This window comes from Sturnira hondurensis, unplaced genomic scaffold, assembly GCF_014824575.4.
Source record: "Sturnira hondurensis isolate 20B ecotype Veracruz unplaced genomic scaffold, ASM1482457v3 Scaffold0021221, whole genome shotgun sequence".
NCBI classification, from domain to species: domain Eukaryota; kingdom Metazoa; phylum Chordata; class Mammalia; order Chiroptera; family Phyllostomidae; genus Sturnira; species Sturnira hondurensis.
In genome coordinates this window covers 1-21,781 of record NW_028093852.1, presented here as the reverse complement: position 1 = coordinate 21,781, position 21,781 = coordinate 1, and the positions used below count along the sequence as shown (strand labels likewise).

Genomic DNA, 21,781 nt, shown 5'->3' with positions numbered 1-21,781 from the left:
CACATTCTTATTTTTATTTAGCCGTATTTGTTACAAATATAGTTGTTTGACATTTGCATTTCTCCTTTTCCAAACTGTTTTCTAATATTCTTTATTTTTGAGTGGGCTGTTGATATATTGAAATATTGAATTGAAGAACGAAGGAGAAGCATCCGCGAACATTAGAATTTGTCTGGCACTTAGAGCGAGGCCCCGTGTTGCCGGGAGCCGGCCTGGGGCTCACTCCCAGGCCGGGGTATTCTCTGGTTGGACACGCGTGGTCTCTCAGAACATCAGCATCAGACAAGGACACCCCGAGACCACGGCCACGTGAGACAGACCAACCCCACCCTGCGTGTTGTCTCCGCACAGACAGAAACAAGACCCGGGGCAGCTCACAGGCTACCAAGCAGCTCCCGGGCCTGGAAACAGGAGGGAAGGCAGCGTCTTTCCTGTCGCCCCCCACCCTCGCTCCCGTCTGCCTCATCCAGTCACCTTCTGTCTGGGACATAAATACACAAGAAGCTGCTGCATAACAAACAGAACCATGTTTCTGTGGGTCTGGTGCCTTCAGACACACACTGTTCCCAGTTCCAAACAGGAAACACCTGTCCCCACACTACCCTTCCCAGACCGAGGAAACTCTCTGAAATCTCATTTCCAGGAGGTGAGCTTTCTTCTAGAAGAACCCAGGGCAGTGCCTTCAGCAGAGTGTGGGGAGGCAGGGCTCCCACCTCAGGGAGAGGGGTTCTAGGAAGTGAGGAGGGTGCAAAGGATGGGGCCCGTGGGGAGACTCCACTGGTTTATGCAGAACAACCATTCTCAAAGTGCGCTCTGTGGAACCCTTGAGGTTTCTAAGACCTTTTCACGGGATCTGTGAGATCAAAACTATTTTCACAAGATTAAAGACATCCTTTGCCCTTTCACCCTGCAGACCTTTTCACAAACTTAGCAAGAACGGAGGCTGGGGCACCCGCTGCAGTAGCAGGCATTCTTCACCACCACCCCTCACGGACTAGAACACAAACCAGTGTCACTGCAGAAGGACACGGTTGGAGGATGGAAAAACATTACCTTGACTCAATCATCTCCCTTAAATCGACTTCTTTAAAAATCTTAGTTTCCCGTCAAGATGGCTATGAAGGTAAATGCAGTACTTTCATGACCCTGTAACCACATCAAAATCACAACTACACTACAGACAACCATCATTCAGAACTGTGATCTTTGTCCAGGTAATAAGCCCGAGTTAGAGCAGTGAGTTCAGCTCGCTGGGCAGATTTTACNACTAGAACACAAACCAGTGTCACTGCAGAACGACACGGTTGGAGGATGGAAAAACATTACCTTGACTCAATCATCTCCCTTAAATCGACTTCTTTAAAAATCTTAGTTTCCCGTCAAGATGGCTATGAAGGTAAATGCAGTACTTTCATGACCCTGTAACTACATCAAAATCACAACTACACTACAGACAACCATCATTCAGAACCGTGATCTCTGTCCAGGTGATAAGCCCGAGTTAGAGCAGTGAGTTCAGCTCGCTGGACAGACTTTACTTCCAGTGGATGAGAGCTCTCGATTCTGTCCACCACGGAAGTTACTGCACATCCCCTTCAGTAATGTCCCTGCTCAACCCTCAGATGAGATCCCTCTGGAACCAAACTCAAGCAGCAGCATCGATAGGAGTTTCCTGTACATCACTCCTGGGAACCCGGAGGTGGTCAGTCAGCACAACACAACTGTCTTCATGCTGTAACGGGGGTAACAGTCGCAGGGTTAAGGCGGTCACACCGAGTTACTGCGATATCGGGTGCAGGGAGCAGGACGCTTCCTAAGAAGCCCAACAACAGTCAGAGTCATGTTGAGTGTGATGAGAGGTCGGCAGAGTCACCGCAGAAAGCAGGCGAACAGAGGAGGGTAAAGAAGAATCCACAACTACTTCCTCTGTCTGATTACTCAGCCAGGCTGCAGCAAGCGGTCCGAAAACGGAATCCGACAGGGTGCGCGCCAAGGGTACTTTCTGCAGGAAGGGGGCTGGGCAGAGTCCCCGGTTCCCAGGCCTCAATACTCAAGTTCTTTCCAAGAACTTGCAGACCAAGTTCTCACCCCCACTGGGTAAACGCGCTAAAGAGCAGCTGGTCGGCGTCACCGTGGTTCTGGGTATAAACTCTCACCGAAGGAACTCACCTCCCCAGAGGTTCAAATTTGGGTCATGGCGCCCGGAGACCTGCTCCTGCTGCTCTCCGGGGCCCTGGCCCTGACCGAGGCCTGGGCCGGTGAGTGCGGGGTCGGGAGAGGACGGCCTCTGCGGGGCAGGGCCGTGGGGACTCTGCCGGGGCCCAGGATCCCTGGCCCACACCCCAGACGCCCCACGCCCGCCTCGGCCCCTGGCCTCCCCTTTCCCCGGCCCGCTGCGCTCAACGACTGCCCCCTATTCCTTCCTCCCCGACCGCTGGCCCTGCCGGCCCGCGCCCAGGCCCCCACAGCCTGAGATACTTGCACACCACCAAGTCCGGACCCGGCCCTGGAGATCACCAGTACAACGGCGTCATCTACGTGGACGACACGGAGATCGCGCGCTTCCACAGCGACACCGCGAGTTCCAGGCTGAAGCTGCGGGGGCCGTGGATGGAGCAGTGGTGGGTAGAGCAGGAGGGCGCACGGTTTTGGGAGGAGCAGACGCGGGAAATGCAGCACAACGCACAGCAGAGCAGAGCGAATCTGAACCAGCTGCGCGCGCACGGCGACCAGAGCGCACATGGTGAGCGCCGTGCGCCCATCACCGCCCCCATCCCCATGGACTGGCAGGGGTCGCCCCGAAACTGTGGGACCCGCGGGTATCCCGACCACGGAACAGCCCGGGAGTATTTTCACTTGGATTCATTTCGGTTTAGGGTTAGTTACCAGGGCAGTGGGGCGGGAGGGACTGTTCTACCTGCCTGGGTAAGTAGCCTGTGCTGACTGCGGGGCGGGGTCAGGGTCGCCCACTTGGCAGGAAATGACCGGCTGTGTCGTGGGGTCGGAAGGGCGCTTCCTCCGTGGGTTCAGTCAGTTCGCCTACGAGGGCACCGACTTCCTCGCCCTGAACCGGGACCTACCATCCTGGACCGCGGCCTCGGGGATCAGCTGGAGCGACATTGTGCTGGTCCCTGTCGCGAACTTTCAGAGGGTCTTCCTGGAGAGCACGTGTGTGGCCCGCCTCCACCTGTTCCTGAAGAAGGGGAAGGAGACCCTGCTCCGAGCAGGTACCAGGGCGCGGGCCTCCCCAGGAGGGGATCTGTGGGCTGGGGCGGCTTCCTACAAGGAGAGGACGGAAATGGGGCAGTGACAGAATGTCCCTCCTGCTCCGGAGAGGGAAGAGTCCCCCAGGTCTCCTTATTCTGTGACTCACCCGTGGGCCCAGATTCCTCTAAACGACAGTGAGGGACCCAGCCTCTCCCTGAAACACCACAGTGGGTCCCTCACACCCTGCAGCACCTGGGGCCCCAGGACACTCTCCTTTGTCTTCCAAGGCCTGACACTGGCCATTTTGTGTCATTCAGCCTCCACCCAAGTCTGTGTCTCCCCTTACAGACCTGGACACTCCTACCCTAGGTTCTCACTCTGAGTCTAGACCATTCCAAGGAAACAGGAGATTATCCCAGATGCCTCTGTCCAGGCTGGTGTCTGGGTGGTGCGCTCCCTTCCCCCACCCCCACTGTCCTGTCCACTCTCAGGGTGCTCACATGAGCACTGCTGGAGTGTCCCATGTCCCTGCAGGGTCCCTGAATTTTCTCACCCTCCCCTCAGACCCTCCAAAGACACATCTGACCCACCACCCCATCTCTGACCATGAGGTCACCCTGAAGTGCTGGGCCCTGGGCTTCTACCCTGCTGACATCACCCTGACCTGGCAGCGTGATGGGGAGGACCTGACCCAGGACATGGAGGCTGTGGAGACCAGGCCTGCGGGAAACGGGACCTTCCAGAAGTGGGCAGCTGTGGCTGTGTCCCCTGGAGAGGAGCAGAGATACACATGCCATGTGCAGCACCAGGGGCTGCCTGAGCCCCTGACCCTGAGATGGGGTGAGGAGGGGGAGTGGGCACAGAGCCTCTCCTCAGGGTGTCCCTGAGCAGGGTCAGGACTCAGGCCTGAGGCTGACCTCTCACCTTCCCCTCACAGACCCCCCTCCTCAGACCACCATCACCATCGTGGACATCGTGGGCATCGCTGCTGCCCTGGGTGTCCTTGGAGCTGTGGCTGCTGCAGCTGTGATGTGGAGGAGGAAGTGCTCAGGTGGGCAAGGGGTGGGGCTGGGTTCCCTGTCCCCCTGGGGGTCAAGCCCAGGTGGAAGTGTGCTCTCCCTGGTTAATGGGCATCGTGTCCCCACACGGGTGCTTGTCCATCTGGGGCCTGTTTCCTAACACAGACTCTTTAGTGAGGCTCGTGGGGAAGTGAGGGACACATTTATCACCTGGTGATGGGGACTGATTCCCAGCTGTCACAGGTCAGAGGGAAGGTCCCCGCTGAGGACAGGCATGCAAACAGGTGGTTGGTCCAGTCCCAGCCTGTGGACTCTCCCTGTATTTCCTGATCCTACCCTGGTGTTCAGTCACAGTTCTGGAACCTTCCCTGTGCTTCAGGAGTGTGGGTCTCCTTTAGGGTTATAGGACCCAGCCTTCCCCCTGACTTCTCACAGGACATTTTCTTCCCACAGGCAGAGGCAGGAAGAGCTATGCTAAGGCTGCCTGTGAGTCTGGGTGTTGGGGAGGTGACGTCTGGGACCCTTGGGAGAGTGTGGGCTGGAGTCTGTGAGGGGGGCTCCCCCACCCCAGTAACTCTGCTGTGTGTCTTCCCCAGGCAGCGACAGTTCCCAGGGCTCTGATGTGTCTCTCACAGCTCCTGAGAGTGAGACCCAGAGGACAGAAAATGGGGCCATTGGGATTGAGGGACACAAGTGGGTTTTGCGGATTCTCAGACTGGGACATTTGGAGCACGAGGTGGACTGTGGGACAATGGGACACTTTTGAGACTAACCTGAACTTCTTCATCACAACTTTCTTTCCCAGCTTGACAGAGACGCTTTGTGCAGGACTCGGAGCTGAAATTGTCAGTCTAGCCTCCCCTCTGGGATGGTGAATTCCCGACTGCTGTCATTAATATTGAAGTGTATACATATTTAATTATTTATTTATTTATTTATATTTTATATATATATATATATATATAAAAGTGATGGAAACTAAAAGCTCCAAGGTATGTAGTAGTTTCTGATAGGTATTATTCGATCTACGCCTTCACCCCATTTATTAACCCACTTAAGTTATTTTAAATTCATAAACTCACAATCAGATTTGGAAACAACCCAGGTGGGACAGACTCTGTGTCACAGGACAAGGGGACCTCAGGGCTCCCCAGTGATGTTCCCTGTGACCACCTGTGCTCCATGCACTACTCAGGGTTTCTTCCCCCACATCTGAATGTACTTTTTAGAGCCTGTGGCTGTGGCTGGTTGAGTCCCCTGAATCTAACCACGTGCCGATTTGATGCTTAGGAGTCACCCCAAGCTTCCTGGTCCCCTCATGTAGACCTCAGGGGTGTCTGTGTGGGGTTCAGAGAGCTGACCAATCAGAAGGTGAGGACACCTGCCTAAAGCAGGAAGTGTCCCAGCGTCCACTGTCCTTAATCCACTGCAGACACTGCTCTCATTCTGTGGAGGCTGAGTCCTGGAAGGAGCCAATGTCCTTCATGGCTTCCTCTGAGAGTTCCTCCTCAAGGCAGAGCCCTCGGGCCACAGGGTCAGTCTGGCTGCTGAGCTGAGAACAGAATCAGGAGCCAAGGACCAGCGAGGCAGGAGGGAGAGGTGTGGGGAAGCTCCCAGGGTTCCAGGCTGCAGGGGCTGGGTGTTCTGACGGGGCTGTGAGCGGTGGGGACAGTGGGGAGGGACTGGACACTGAATGCATTTGGAAGGTGGATTTCACAGCATCTCCTAGGGATTCAGTCTGGGGTGTGGGAAGGAGTCAAGGAGGACACCCCACGTTTGTGCTATGCCAGCAGAAAGATGGGGTTACATCAGCAGAGACGGGGAAGATGCTGGTAGGAGTGTGGGGGACGGGTGGGCATTTCAAGCATTCAGCTGAAGAGAAGGTCAAGGTGAGGTATGTGTTAGACACACCAGTGAGGAGTCAGGTTGGACAGATGAGTGTGGGGACCTTGAGGAGAAATATCTGGGCTGGAGACATAGACTTGGAGGTCATGCTGCAAAAATGACATTAAATCCATGAGTGTGGATGAGCCCACCAAGGGAGCCAGGACTGTGGAAGAGGAAGGAACAAGGACACTACACCTCCCTGTCCCGACAGTGGGGACATTCATCCTAGTGACTCACTCAGGTGGGTGACGGTCAGATCTCCCCGTCATACAGGCACCATTTGGTATTTGTCATTCATCAGGAATTTCTAAGGAGATGTTGAGATTGTCCCGCTGTGCCCTTCACCACTTCCACACTCACCCTCCTCAGTCCCTCTCATAATTTCCACCCAAGTCAACAGGAGTATGACGGTTGTCCTGTACCAACCCTCAGTATTTTTTCCTTAGGATGTACAGTACAGCACAGGGAATACAGTCAATAATATCATGATGAATATTTATGGTGTCAGATGGGTTCTAGATTTATCAGGGAGATTATTCAATAAACTATGCCAATGTTTAATCACTGCACTTTCCACCCAAAACTGCTATAATATTGTATGTCAACTGTAATTGAAAAGTAAAAAAATATTCCAAGTTTAAAAAGTTATAACTTGGACTTCATGCCCAATATTCTGAGAGCAGTTTGGGGGAAAAAGTTGAGTATTTTGTGACGAGCCCACAAGCCATCCTGGTCCCCAGTAGATTTGGATGCACACAGTTCTGTGAGGTGACAGGGACCCGGGTTGGGGAAAGGCCCTGAAGCCACATTTCAATGTCCCTCCCACCCTGGGGAAGGAAAAGTACTTCATAATCTGTCATATGAGGGTGGAAGGCACATGGTGTTTTCTCTACTGTGGAGTAAAGTCAAGTGGAAGATTTAGAAGGTGAGTCTCAGCCCCACGTCCTGCAAACCTGCAAATGCTCGCTCTCTGCAAGTAACCCTCTGACCGATTTCTGGGAAGAAAGAATGGAATCCAAAAATTTCTACTTTACACACAAAAGGATTTTTGTGTGGGATATTGGGAGCTCATTTTGTTTCAGGAGAAGCCCCAGAACAGACCTGAGGCTGTGAGCAGCGAGAGCTGTGGGACTAGAACCCACAGGGGGACCAGCCTGGGTCACAGGGATGACAGTGTGAGGGACTTGGGGACAAGCTCTGACCAGAGAAGGAGCTGAGGGAAAAGGTCCAGCAGGAAACACTGTGACAGGAACTGCCAGCACAGATGTCCCTGCATCCCTGTGACATCGAGACTCTAAGTCAGCTCCACCCAGGGAACAGGGGACACTTCTCAGGCTCCTGCCCACTGCTCCTGAGGGCATCTCAGTTGTTGTCACCTCTGCCTGAGGCTGCTATGTTGTGGTCATGTCCTGTGTCATGTTCATTGTTCTCAGGGTCTAGCCCAGCATCTCCATGGTGCTTCTCCTGCACAGACACCACCAGAGGCTGCAGCACATTCACAGCCCGCAGCCACCACCAATGCCCTGCAGAGACCAGAGCCACCCACACCATCCCGATGCTGGTGGGCACCTTTGTCACCTCCTACGTGCTCAGTTCCATTTCCACTTTTTACGTAACTGTGTGACAGGGCCCTCATCTCTGGTGGGTGCAGACCTCCCCTAGTTGGCTTCCTGTTCTCCTGCTCTTCGCCCCTCACTGCGGATGCTCAGGGAGCCTAGGGCTCCTGGGGACATGGGCTGTTGGAAGTGACTCTTGACAATCTGATCTGTGGGTGTTGCTGTTTATAATATTCTTTTTTTTTTCAATCTTTAAAGAGGAAGGGAAGGAGAGAAGGAGAGGAGAGAAATATCAGCATATGGTTGCCTCTCGTGAGTCCCCCACTGGGGAACTGGCCTACAACCCAGGGGTGTGCCCTGACTGGGAATGGAACCGTGATCGTGTAGTTCGAAGGCCCACGCTCAATCCACTGAGCCACACCAACCAGGGCTGTTTATAATATTCCTAATTACACTGTTTAGTGATCCTTCACCAAATGCCAATGTTGTACATAAATCCACAGTGAACTTTATTTTTAAGTTAAAACATAACTGACACACAACCTCGTGTAAGTGTAAGGTGTCCAGCGTGTTTATTTGATGCACTTACATTGCTCATGTGCCCCCTAACGGTGGTGACCCACCTGGGACCCGTGTGGTTGTGCGAACAGCACAGAGGCTCTCACACCTGGACGGTCTCCCTCCTGCTCACCCAGACGGCAGGGCTCAGCCTGATGCCCCTGGTCTGCAAGGCTGCCCAGCACGTTGTTGTACAAAACAACACGAGATTAACTCCACACAAGAGACAATGACACTATCAAGAGACCCGGTAAAGAGGAAGTGTGGGATTCCCTGCAGTCAAACAGACCCAACCTTCCTACCCCAAAGACTTCTCCGTTTAACCTCACCCTGAAACTGTGGTTACTGATCTGAGAGTGGGACACTGAGGGAGAGGTAGGTCAGCAACCACCACTTACTTTGCTGAACACTCTCAGTAGCCTGATATCGGGCTTTAGGGTGCAGAGGTGAACACACAGCTGTAGTGACAATTTCTCATTTACATGTTTTAACATTTTATAATTTTTATACTGAATATATATTTATCATATGAATTGCATATTATCTATACACACATCAGTGATTTAAAAAGCTTTGTGGACATGTATAAAAGGGAAGGCAGATGGGGAGGAAAGTCAAGGGCTCAGCCCAGGGCTGACAGTGCTGGACTCGGTGTCTGGGCTCTGGGCAATGAACTTGCACACCCTCCCCCACTGCTCACTCAGGGCGCTGCCCTCTGTGGAGGCCAAGCTGGGTCTTTCCCTCCTTCTCGGGTGTGGTCACTCGTATCTCATCAACTCTCTGTTGCTTTTAAGAAGTGACATTTTGATTACACATTCTCTTTTTAGCCTTTTGCAGTCAGAGGATTTGCCCACGCCCTCTAGACCTCCTTGTCAGGAATGCAATTTGGAAGGCACTCGGTGGGTCCCAGGGAAGATGTTCAGAGTCTGAATCTTAAATCTTGATGTGAGGATGGTGTGTCGGGAGTTTTATAAGTGAAGAGATTTTATGTAACTTGCTCTTTGAAAAGATTATTCATGCACATACAAGAAAATTCAAAAGACTCTCAAGAATACACAACATTAAATGAGTCACCTTGTCCCCCTGCCCCCTCAGTCACCCAAGTCCTCTCCCAGGAAACCATCCCAGTGAGTCATCCCTGATTCCTCCTCCCAGGAAAACCTACCTGGGCACTAAGGTTGGTGTTAGGGCTGTAAAAAGAGCTCCGGCCACAGACTGGGAGAAAATGTCTGCAAATCACTTGTTTATGAATACACGTAGGAATCCTCAAACTCAAGGAGAAGAAAACTACTCGATACAAAGCGATCAATATTCTAGACAGACACTACACCAAAGAATCCATGTCAGCCCCGGGTGGGTGGCTCTGGGGGTGGCAGTGTTGTCCCGGACAGCACCAGGTGAGGGGTTTGACCCCTGGTCAGGGCCCAGAGGTAGGTTTGGTGTATGATCCCCTGGCCGGGCGTCCACGGGAGGCAACCGGTCGGTGTTTCTCCCTCACATCAGCGTTTCTCTCTCAGCCCAGTTCTCTGGCCCACCAGACTGCTCATGACTCAGGTGTCCCAACTCACTTGGTAGCCGAGGCTTAACTGAAACCCTCTCCCACCTCCCCCAACAGACATCTGATGCCAGCTCTCATGGCCGGTGCTCAGACTGACCCTCCTGTACCTGGGAACAGCGCGGCTCTTTACCTAACCCACTGCCCCGGCTCACATCCAGGAACCCTGAGGCAACAGCCCAGAAGCACAAGAGACTAACCCCTCTCCTACCCCCCCACAAACCCCCGTGCTTTAGAAAGAAAAAATCATTCCTGCCTTCCCTCCCCAGGTTGCAGTCTGGTCCGACTCAGCCCACCTGTAAACGCAGCCCCAAACAAAGGTGCTTGAATCAGACCATCCGGCTCCTCCCACCTGGACACCTTGCACACTTCTAACGGTCTCTGTGTAGATCCTCCTCAGACACCTGAGCATCCCTGTGCTCACAGTCACCAGCATTCCAGTGACTGGAGCATGTGGAGACATCCCACCCTTTCGCTTCCACAAAACCACAACACAACAAACATCCGTATATATATGTAGACGTGTGTGATTATCTTCTTAGGGCAAATTCCTACAGGAGGAATTTCTGTGTCAAGATGTCAGCACATTTAAATTGCTGACACGTCTTGCAAAAGCGTCCTTCAAAAGTTTTGTCCCGGTTTTCAACTCCTTCAACCTTTACAACAGAATGTGTTCCCATCCTCTGGCTGAAATGCTCATCATTTGCTTTTATCTCTGCCACACTGATACATTTTTATTCCTTTTTTTCTTATTCTGCATTCTCATTTTTGCTTACATGCATTTATTACAAATGTAATTGTTTCCCACATGCGTTTATTCTTTTTCAAACTGCTTCTTAATATTCTTTATGTTTTGACTGAGTTGCAGTTTTTTTAAAAAATTTTTTAGAGAGAGGGGAAGGGAGGGAGAAAGAGAGGGAGAGAAACATCAATGTGTGATTGCTTCTTGGGCGCCCCCCTTTGGGGACCTGGCCAGCAAGGCAGGCAGGTGCCCTGACTACTATTGCATTGGTGACCCTTTGCTTACTTACCATTACAGCATTCAATCCACTGAGCCACACCAGCCAGGGCTGAGGTGTAAATATTTTAGATATTGAATTTAAGAAGGACAAATAAAATGCCAGAATAATAAAGCGCTTCTCAGGCCAGGAAAGGCCAAAGGACTTTATCACCACTAAACCAGTATCACAGGAAATGTTAAAGGGTCTCCTTTAAGAACAACAAGAAGAAGAAAATGAAAATATGCATAATGAAATGGCAATAAATACACGTCGATCAAGATTTATTGTAAATGAAAATGCATTAATTGTGCTAAGTCGGACAACAAGCCCTCACTGGTGCTGTCCCCAGGAGACTCGGTCTGAAGGACAGACACACGCACGCAGACTGGAAGTGAAGGACTGTGAAGCACATTTCAGGAAAGCGGAAACAAACGAGCAAACAAACAAAGCTGGGACGGCACTGCCTACACCAGACAGCACGGACCTGAAAACAAAGGCGACGTGAGAAGACACAGAGAAGGACCCAGCGGCTCCACTCCTCAGTATTTCTCTGAACAGACCCAACACGCTGCACGGAAAACAGATGCACGTCCATAGGTTCACTGCGGCCTTATTTACATAAAATATGGAAGCGCCCTGAGTGTCCTTCAATCCATGGATGGCAATCATGGCAGTGGTGCATCTACACCACAGAACACGACTCAGCCACAAACATGCACGAAATCTCTCCACTGGCAACAACAGGCACGGAAGGAACTGTGCTGAGTGACCTACGTCACACAGAGAGAGGCGAATGCCACATGACCGCACCTCTATGTGGAATCTACAAATGACGTCATCGAGCAGAACAGAAAGACACTCACAGATACAGGCGACAGACTCACGTCTGCCAGATGGGAGGGGGGTGAGTGGGCCGGGTGAAAACGGTGACGGGATTAAGCAGTACAAATTGGTCGTTACAGAATGACCAGGGGGGGTGTCAAGTCCAGCGTAGGGAATACATGGAATACAATAATATTTTAATAAATACAAATGGTGTCAGGTGGGTACTAGATGTATCGGGGATATCAGTTTGTAACTGATATAAATGTCCAATCACAGAGTTGTACAGCAACTAATATAATATTGTACATCAGCTGTAAAGGAGAAATAAGGACTTCTGGCCAAGATGGAGGCATAGGTAGACACATTGTGCCTCCTCCCACAACCAAAAGAAGGACCAGAACAATTTCGAAACAAGAAACAACCAGAACTGACAGAAAATCGAACTGTATGGAAGTCGGACAGCCAAGGAGTTAAAGAAGAAGCATTATACAGACCAGTGGGAGGGACGAGCCGGGCAGCTGGGCAGAGAGGACTGGAGGCAAGGTGGCAGCTGGCGGACCCGGCCGGGTGGGGGGATTGTGAAGGGGCGCAGCACACGAGGCAGCTGCCGGACCACACAGTCCCACATCCTCGCGCAGATAAACCAGACGAAACTGGGGAGCGGGACAGACCGCACAACCCAGGGTCCCAGCGAGAAGCAATGGAGCCTCAAACCTCTGACTGAAAACACCTGTGGGGTTGAGGCAGCAGGAGGAGAAACTCCCAGCCTCACAGGAGAGTTCACTGGGGACACCCACAGGGTCCTAGAATGTACACAAACCCGCCCACCCGGGGACCAGCACCAGAAGGTCCCAGTTTGCTTGTGGGAGGCAGGGGAAGTGACTGAAATCTGGCAGAGAGTGGAACAAGCACCACTGATCCCCCTTGGACTCCTGCCCCACATACAGCGTCACAACCCAGCGAGGTGGGTGGCCCTGCCCTGGTGAACACCTAAGCCTCCGCCCCTCATACAAAACAGGTGCATCAAGAAAAAAAATTAGCCCAAATGAAAGAACACATCAAAGCTCCAGAAAAAAATACAACTAAGTGACAAAGAGGCAGCCAACCTATTAGGTGCACAGTTCAAAATACTGGTGATCAGGATGCTCACAGAATTGGTTGAATTTGGTCACAAATTACATGAAAAACATAAGGCTATGCTAAGTGAAATAAAGGAAAATGTACAGAAAACCAATAGTGATGGGAAGGAAACTGGCACTCAAATCAAGGGAGTGGACCAGAAGGAAGAAAGAAACATCCCATTAGAAAAGAATGAAGAAACAAGAATTCAAGAAAATGAAGAGAGGCTTAGGAACCTCCAGGACATCTTTATATGTTCCAATATCCAAATCATATGGGGCACCAGAAGGAGAAGAGGAAGAACAACAAGCAGAAAAGTTATTTGAACAAATAATAAAGAACTTCCCCAATCTGGTAAAGAAAATAGACTTCCAGGAAGTCCAGGAAGTTCAGAGAGTCTCAAAGAAGTTGGCCCCAAGAAGGAACACACCAAGGCACATCATAATTACATTAGCCAAGATGAAAATGAAGGAGAGAATCCTAGAAGCAGCAAGAGATAAGGAGACAGTCACCTACAAAGGAGTTCCCATCAGACTGTCAGCTGATTTCTCAAAAGAGACCTTACAGGCAAGAGGGGCTGGAAAGAAGTATTCCAAGTCATGAAAGGCAGGGACCTACATCCAAGATTGCTCTATCCAGCAAAGCTTTCATTGAGAATGGAGGGACAGATAAAGTGCTTCTCAGATAAGGTCAAATTCAAGGAGTTCATCACCACCAAGCCCTTATTACATGAAACATTAAAAGGACTTATCTAAGAAAAAGAAGACAAAAAACAAGTATACTAAAATGACAGCAAACTCACAATGATTAACAACCACACATAAAGCAAAAACAAAAGCAAAAACAAGCTAAGCAAACAACTAGAACAGGAACCGAACCATAGAAATGGAGATCACATGGAGAGTTATCAACAGGGGAGTGGGAGGGAGAGAGAGGGGGGAGAAGGTACAGAGAATAAGTAGCATAAACGGTAGGTAAAACATAGACAGGGAGGGTAAGAATAGTGTGGGAAATGTAGAAGCCAAAGAACTTATAAGTATGACCCATGGACATGAACTAAAGGGGGGAATGTGGGTGGGAGAGGGTGTGCTGGGTGGAGGGGAGGAGAAAGAGGAAATGGGACAACCCTAATAGCATAATCAATAAAAATATCTTTTAAAATAAATACAAGCTCTGAACAGAAAAAAAACCAGAATTTTGGAAAACTTATGTGTCACCACAGCAGCCAGACGGCTTCCCAGAGCTGACAAACACTTTCAATGGGATCTGCAGTAATGTTAACAAATATGATTTTTTTTTTTGCTAGTACAATTGTGATTTTTGATGATGTGCATTCAAATGCACCAACACTGGGAGATCTCTATCATTAGTGAAACGATACATTAACTTAAATAATCCTGCATCAGTACAAGAGCCACTCACGTCATGTAACAGAGTAGGAAACACTCGGTGGATTTATCTCGGGTTCCACTTTCCAAAGATCTTTTCAGGAACTACCACGTGTGTGGCTTTAGTGTACGATCAAAGCTGAATACCCACACTTAAAAGAAAAGGTTATTAAAAATGCTTCCCTACATAGTTGTATGAAGCTGTGCATTTTTCATATACAGAAACCAAAGTAGTAAATGAAACACGGCAGCAAATATGAAAATCCAGCTGTCTTCTAATGATACAAACGCCGAGACTTGCAAAAAAAATGTAACAAGTAAGCAAATTCACTCTTCTCACTACTTTTGATTTGGGGAATAGTTATTTTTTATAAGAAATATTTGTTCTGTTCACATGTCATAGGTTATTAAAGTTACTCTAAATATTTTTCAAAGTATTTTTCCTTATGGTAACATTGATACCTATTATGCTTCCAGACAGTTGCTTTGGCCATCCCTCCTACTTTGTAAGGCAGTACAGAGATTCTGAAAACGAAATGTGTGAGACGCGACGAATACAACAGCCCGTGGGCCGGGACTCAGGGAGACACAGGGCCAGACGCTTCTCCGGGGAGGGGGGCGCTCAGCTCAAACTCCCGGGTCCCCAGACCCGGCTGTAGGGTCTTAGCAAGAGATCTACGGGACCAAGATGGGGGAAAGAGGGTACTCACAGGACGGAGGGCTCCCCTTCTCCTCCGGGTTTCGCTCCTCCCTCTTACAACCTATCGCAGGTCCTACCTTCTGGATACACGTGACGCTTCCGCGGTTTTCACTGCCATTGGATGTCCGAACACCGAGGTAGCCAATCAGCGTCACCGTGGTTCTCTGTACCAGGTCTTCGCCGCCAACCAGAAGCCATTCTCCCCAGATGCTCGGGGCGGCTCCTGGGGTCCGGACTTCTGCTCCTGCTGCTCTCGGGGGCCCTGGCCGTGACCGAGACCTGGGCGGGTGAGTGCGGGGCAGGAGCCAGGGGACCAGGTGCGGACGCAGGACCGGGGAAAGCGCGCCTCCAGCACCCGCGGCTCAGACCGCGGACCCCCAACTCCCGCGTCGCCCCCCCTCCCCCCCGCCCCTTCCTGTCCTCGCCCGCCCTCCCTCCTTGCCCCGCACTCCTGCCCTTAACCGCCCGACCTCCAAGGACCCAGGACGAGTGTCCTTCCCGCCCCCAGGGTCCCACAGGCTCACCGTGTTCAGCACCGCCGTGTCCGGACCCGGCCGTGGGAACTCCCGGTACGTCGTTGTCGGCTACGCGGACGACACGGAGATCGCGCGGTTCGACAGCGACGCCCAGAGGCCTAGGCTGGAGCCGCGGGTGCCGTGGATGGAGCAGCGGTGGGTGGAGCAGGAGCATCCACATTTTTGGGACGACTATACACGGGACGTCAACAACTACGAACAGATGTACGGAAGGAACGTGGACAATCTGCGCGCCTACTACAACCAGAGCGAGGACGGTGAGCCACGTGCGCCCGGGTACCCACAGAAAGGCCAGGTTCCCCCCCCCCACTATCCGAGTCCCGGCGTCACTCGGTGGCTGCGGGGCGCCCCTGACATCCAACCCAGAAGGAATCCATGGGGACTTTAACCCGTTTGAATGATCAGTTTGGGTTCGACACCGAGAGTCGGGTCCTCACTAGTCAGGTACAGGGCAGACCCTCCTGGTCCGGGTGGGAATCAGTGGAGGGACCTGACCCCGGGGCGTGGTCAGGGGCTCACACCTTCCAGGAGATGAGGGGCTGCGTCGTGAGATCGGACGGGCGCTTCCTCCGCGGGTACAATCACTTCGCCTACGACGGCACCGACTACATCGCCCTGAACGAGGACATGCGCTCCTGGACCGCAACCGACTCCGCCGCCCGCATCACCTGGCGTGAGTTGGTGGAGCTCCCTGATGCGGAACGGCGGCCGGTAATCCTAGGGGACCTATGCGTGCGGTGGATCCACCTGTTCCTAGAACACGGAAAGGAGACGCTGCTCCGAGCAGGTACCAGGACGCGGGCCTCCGAGACGCAGGGATCTGTGGGCTGGGGCGGCTTCCCAGGAGAGGGGAATGGGGCAGGGTCAGAGTGTCCCTCCTGCTCCGGAGAAGGGAGAGTCCCCCAGTTTCCTTATTTTGTGACTCACCCGCGGGCCCAGCTTTCTCTAAAGGACAGTGAGGGACCCAGCCTCTCCCTGAAACACCCACAGCAGGTCCCTCACACCCTGCAGCACCTGGGGCACCAGGACGCTCCCCCTGGTTCTGGGCTGAGACCTTCCCTGGAGGCCTGACTCCAGCATTTGTGAGTCATTCAACCTCCACCTAAGGCTGTATCTCCCCTGAAAGACCTGGACACTCCTACCCTAGGTTCTCACCCTGATTCTGGAACTTTCCAAGAAATAGATTATATCCCAGGTGTCTCTGACCAGGCTGGTGTCTGGGTGGTACACTCCCTTCCCCCACCCCTGATATCCTGTCCACTCTCAGGGAGGTCACAGGAGCACTGCTGAAGTGTCCCATGACCATTCACAGTTCCTGAATTTTCTCACCCTCCCCTCAGACCCTCCAAAGACACACATGACCCACCACCCCATCTCTGACCATGAGGTCACCCTGAGGTGCTGGGCCCTGGGCTTCTACCCTGCTGACATCACCCTGACCTGGCAGCGTGATGGGGAGGACCTGACCCAGGACATGGAGCTTGTGGACACCAGGCCTGCAGGGGACGGAACCTTCCAGAAGTGGGCAGCTGTGGCTGTGCTCCCTGGAGAGGAGCAGAGATACACGTGTCATGTGCAGCACCGGGGGCTTCCCGAGCCCCGGACCCTGAGATGGGGTGAGGAGGGGGTGTGGGCACAGAGCCTCTTCTCAGGGTGTCCCTGAGCAGGGTCAGGTCTCAGGCCTGAGGCTAACCTCTCACCTTCCCCTCTCAGACCCCCCTCCTCAGACCACCATCAGCACCATGACCATCGTGGGCATCGCTGCTGCCCTGGGTGTCCTTGGAGCTGTGGCTGCTGCAGCTGTGATGTGGAGGAGGAAGTGCTCAGGTGGGCAAGGGGTGGGGCTGGGTTCCCTGTCACCCTGGGGGTCAAGCCCAGGTGGAAGTGTGCTCTGCCTGGTTAATGGCATTGGTGTCCCCACACGGGTGCTTGTCCATCTGGGGCCTGTTTGCTAACACTGACTCTTTAGTGAGGCCCTTAGTGAGGCCCATGGGGAAGTGAGGGACAGACTTATCATATGATGATTCTTGCGATGGGGACTGATTCCCAGGTGTCACAGGTCAGAGGGGAAGGTCCCTGCTGAGGACAGATGTCCAGAGAGGCAGTTGGTCCAGTCCCCACACGTGTACTCTCCCTGTCTTTCCTGATCCCACCCTGGGTGCTCAGTCACAGTTCTGGAACCTTCCCTGTGCTTCAGGAGTGTGGGGCTCTTCTAGGGTCACGGTACCCAGCCTCCCCCTCACTTCTCACAGAATGTTTTCTTCCCACAGGCAGAGGCAGGGAGAGCTACACTCAGGCTGCCTGTGAGTCTGGGTGTTGGGGAGGTGACATCTGGGACCCTTGGGAGAGTGTGGGCTGGAGTCTGTGAGGGGGCTTCCCCACCCGTAACTCTGCTGTTGTGTCTTCCCCAGACAGTGACAGTGCCCAGGGCTTTGGTGTGTCTCCCACAGCTCCTAAGGGTGAGACCCTGAGGGCAGGAAGTGGGGGGCACTGGGACCGAGGGGCACTAATGGGTTTGGGGATTCTCAGGTGGGACATTCTGAGCATGTGGTGGCTGTTGGAGTTGTGACACTTCTGAGACTGACCTGAATTTTTCACAGTAACTTTCTTTCCAGGGTGACAGAGCTGCTTTCTCCAGGACTTGGTGCTAAAACAGTCACTGCAGCCTCCCCTTGGGACTTTTTGGATCCCTGACTGCTGTTCCTGCAAGCAGCCTCGGAATGTTATTGAATCATCTCAATGTCTATGCATTATTTTAATCTAGTGATATATGTGTAAATAAATCATAAGTGATTTATTTAAAAGCTCCAAGGTGTATTGTTTCTGGTAGGTGTTATTCTGTCTACACCTTCACCCTGTTTGTTAAGCTGTTCTAAGTTGCTTTAAATTCACAAACTTCCCATGAGGTGGGGAGGACAACTCGGGTAGGACAGACTGTGTGCCACATGACAAGGGGACCACACGGCTCCCCAGTGATGTTCCCTGTGACCACCTGTGCTCCATGCACTATTCAGGGTTTCTTCCCGCACATCAGAAAGTGACCTCCGGCTGTGGCTGGTTGAGTCCCCTGATTCTAACCAAGTGACGCTTTGTTGCCTTGCAGCTGCCCCAATCTTTCAGACCCCCCTCTAGAGGTCAGAGGTGTCCATGTAGAGGTTCAGAGAGCTGACCAATCAGAAGGTGAGGACACCTGCCTAAAGCAGGAAGTGTCCCAGCGCCCACTGTCCTTAATCCACTGCAGACCCTGCTCTCATTCTGTGGATGCTGAGTCCTGGAAGGTCATGGCCAAGGAGCCCATGTCCTTAGTGGCTTCCTCTGAGAGTTCCTCCCCAAGAGAGAGCCCTCGGGCCACAGGGTCAGTCTGGCTGCTGAGCTGAGAACAGAATCAGGAGCCCAGGGACCAGCGAGGCAGGAGGGAGAGGTGTGGGGAAGCTCCCAGGGTTCCAGGCTGCAGGGGCTGGGTGTTCTGACGGGGCTGTGAGTGGTGGGAACAGTGGGGAGGGATTGGACACTGAATGCGTTTGGAAAATGGATTTCACAGCATTTCCTAGGGATTCAGTCTGGGGTGTGGGAAGGAGTCAAGGAGGACACCCCACGTTTGTGCTGTGCCAGCAGAAAGATGGGGTTATGTCAGCAGAGACGGGGAAGATGCTGGTAGGAGTGTGGGGGAGGGGTGAGCATTTCAAGCATTCAGCTGAAAAGAAGGTCAAGGTGAGGTGTGTGTTAGACACACCAGTGAGGAGTCAGGTTGCACAGATGAGTGTGGGGACTTTGAGGAGACATGTCTGGGCTGGGGACATAGGTGTGGAGGTGATACAACGAGAATGACATTAAATCCATGAGTGTGGATGAGGCCACCAAGGGAGCCAGGACTGGGGAAGAGGAAGGAACAAGGACTGGACACTGCACCTCCCTGTCCCGACAGTGGGGACGTTCATCCTGGTGACCCACCAGGTTGGTGACAGCCAGGTCTCCCCGTCACACAGTCACCATTTGGTGTTTGTCCTCCATCAGGAATTGACAGGGAGATGCTCTGAGATTGTCCTGCTGTGCCCTTCACCACCTCCACACTCACCCTCCTTAGCTTCTCTTATAACTTCCACCCAAGTCAGCGACAACATGGTGGCTGTCCTGTGTCAGCCCTGGACAAATATGAGTGTGGTGTGGAGGACAGCAGGGGGGAGTAGGAAGTGATATTGTCATGACTACGTATGGTGGCGATAGGTACTAGATATCATGGGGAGATTATCTAATGAGCTGATATGAAACATATATATATGTTTCATCACTATGTTTTATAGCTGAAACTAATATAATATAGCATGTTAAGTGTAATTGAAAATTAAAAGAACTCATGGACATGGACAACAGTGTGGTAATTGCATGGGGGAGGGGTGGGTGGAGGTGGGAGAAGTATATGGAGGGATAAATGGCGATGGAAAAAGGAAAAATAAAATAATTGTCTTAAGTTTAAAAAAAAAAGTGCTAAGTTGACCAGTATGAGGTACCTGGGGGACAGAGTTTGGACAAGAGAAGGAGCTGAAGGAACAGGCCCATGAGAAACACCGTGAAGGGAGCTCCTGGCCCAGATGTCCCTGCACCCCAATGACATGTGCCTCTAAGCTCAGGTCCTCCCCAGGGAAGAGGGGACACTTTCTCTGCTCCTGCCCACTGCTCCTGAGGGAATCTCTGTAATGGCCACCCTGTCCCCAGTCACCAGATGTGCCTGAGGGTGACCTGCATGGGACAAGTTTGCTCTATGTTAGAGATGCCCAAGGCACCCCTTGCACACAGTGTCACTGACAGGAGAGGTGACATGATAGTGGCATCTCTGTGGGAGGTCAGGACCACTCACTCTGTCCCTGTNCTCATGGACATGGACAACAGTGTGGTAATTGCATGGGGGAGGGGTGGGTGGAGGTGGGAGAAGTATATGGAGGGATAAATGGCGATGGAAAAAGGAAAAATAAAATAATTGTCTTAAGTTTAAAAAAAAAAGTGCTAAGTTGACCAGTATGAGGTACCTGGGGGACAGAGTTTGGACAAGAGAAGGAGCTGAAGGAACAGGCCCATGAGAAACACTGTGAAGGGAGCTCCTGGCCCAGATGTCCCTGCACCCCAGTGACATGTGCCTCTGACTCAGCTTCTCCCCAGGGAAGTGGGGACACTTTCTCTGCTCCTGCCTGCTGCTCCTGAGGGAATCTCTGTAATGGCCACCCTGTCCCCAGTCACCAGATGAGCCTGAGGGTGACCTGCATGGGACAAGTTTGCTCTGTGTTAGAGATGCCCCAGGCTCCCCTTGCACACAGTGTCACTGACAGGAGAGGTGACATGATAGTGGCATCTCTGTGGGGAGGTCAGGACCACACACTCTGTCCCTGTACCTGGGGTCAGGAGCCACCCTGCCTGACCTGTCCCTGCACAGAGCTGTGGAGCTCAGACCAGCCAGGTGGGGGCTCCCCCAGGTCCACTCTCAGGGCAGAACCAGGAGGGGTCAGCCCAGGAGGGACTGGGACCTGTGGGTGGGCAGCGCCCTGGGCAGGACTGTGCTGAGCCTGTCTGGTCCTGAGAGGCCTCTCCTGCCTTGGGGGGGGGGGGGACAAGTAGGGGGTGGGGAAGTGCTGGGGTGTTTCAGGTGGGGCCAGACTCAGGAGGGTCCCTGCAGGTCCCTGTGCCCTGGAGGCCCCGTCAGTGACAGAGAGCGGTCAGTCCCTTTGCTACCTGTGCCCAGACTTGTATGGCCTGGAGTTAGGGTTGGGTGTGAGGTCAGGAGTGGGAATTAATGTGCAGAGTTTGGATTATGACTTAAATATCCGTGATCATGAAATAAGACCCAATGACAGACACACTCACAGCTACAGACAGAAGGACACAGAGAAGTGTCTGCCCCTCGGTGACCCCCCCCACCAACACACACACTTGTCCTGTTTCAAATCCCCTGCAGGAGGCGCCAGCCTCACAGGAAGTTCTGCTGGGGCGTCGTCACCCTCCCCTGTGGTTACTGTGTGAGTGAGTGTCACTCATGTTTCTGTCTCCCATTGAATGGGGACACCCCTCTGAGCCCTCGTAACCCCAAGGCAGTGGGGAAGGAAAAAGAATTTGGAGTGAGATGAAGACCCATTATTTTTCAAGTCTGCCAGAATGGGTGCATGTTATGAAAACAACTAATATATGGGTCTTCTTTTTTTAATAAATACAATCATGAATCATACAATTCCTTCCTCAGTAACTGAACAGAGTGCGTCACATTTGGAAATACGGAGGAAAGAATGCACCTTGGGCCATGCTGTGGCCTGCAGGTTTGTGTCCATAAATCCATGTGCAGAACTTAGAACCCCGGCCCTGGCTGGTATCTCAGGTGCATGCAGTTGGATCCCGGATGCATGAGTAAGTTCAACAACCAATCCATGTCTCTCTGTCTGTCTGTCTC

At 52.4% G+C, this 21,781-nt stretch overlaps 1 protein-coding gene and 1 long non-coding RNA gene across 2 annotated transcripts; one reads left to right on the top strand and one right to left on the bottom strand.

Moving 5' to 3' along the window:
* Nucleotides 1-2,192: 2,192 nt before the first annotated feature.
* LOC118977201 (saoe class I histocompatibility antigen, A alpha chain-like) lies at nt 2,193-18,059 on the top strand. The gene is made up of 9 exons (XM_037031983.1): nt 2,193-2,215; nt 15,060-15,102; nt 15,324-15,608; nt 15,863-16,138; nt 16,692-16,967; nt 17,065-17,178; nt 17,622-17,654; nt 17,763-17,810; nt 17,967-18,059. Exons 1-9 carry the CDS (start codon nt 2,195-2,197, stop codon nt 17,969-17,971), a joined length of 1,101 nt encoding a protein of 366 aa, XP_036887878.1. The 5' UTR covers nt 2,193-2,194; the 3' UTR covers nt 17,972-18,059.
* LOC118977203 (uncharacterized) lies at nt 4,771-18,044 on the bottom strand. Its single transcript, XR_005064479.1, has 3 exons — nt 17,950-18,044; nt 9,042-9,046; nt 4,771-4,861 (listed from the first exon to the last, which is right to left on the bottom strand). It is a non-coding gene; the product is annotated as an uncharacterized LOC118977203 (long non-coding RNA).
* Nucleotides 18,060-21,781: the final 3,722 nt, after the last annotated feature.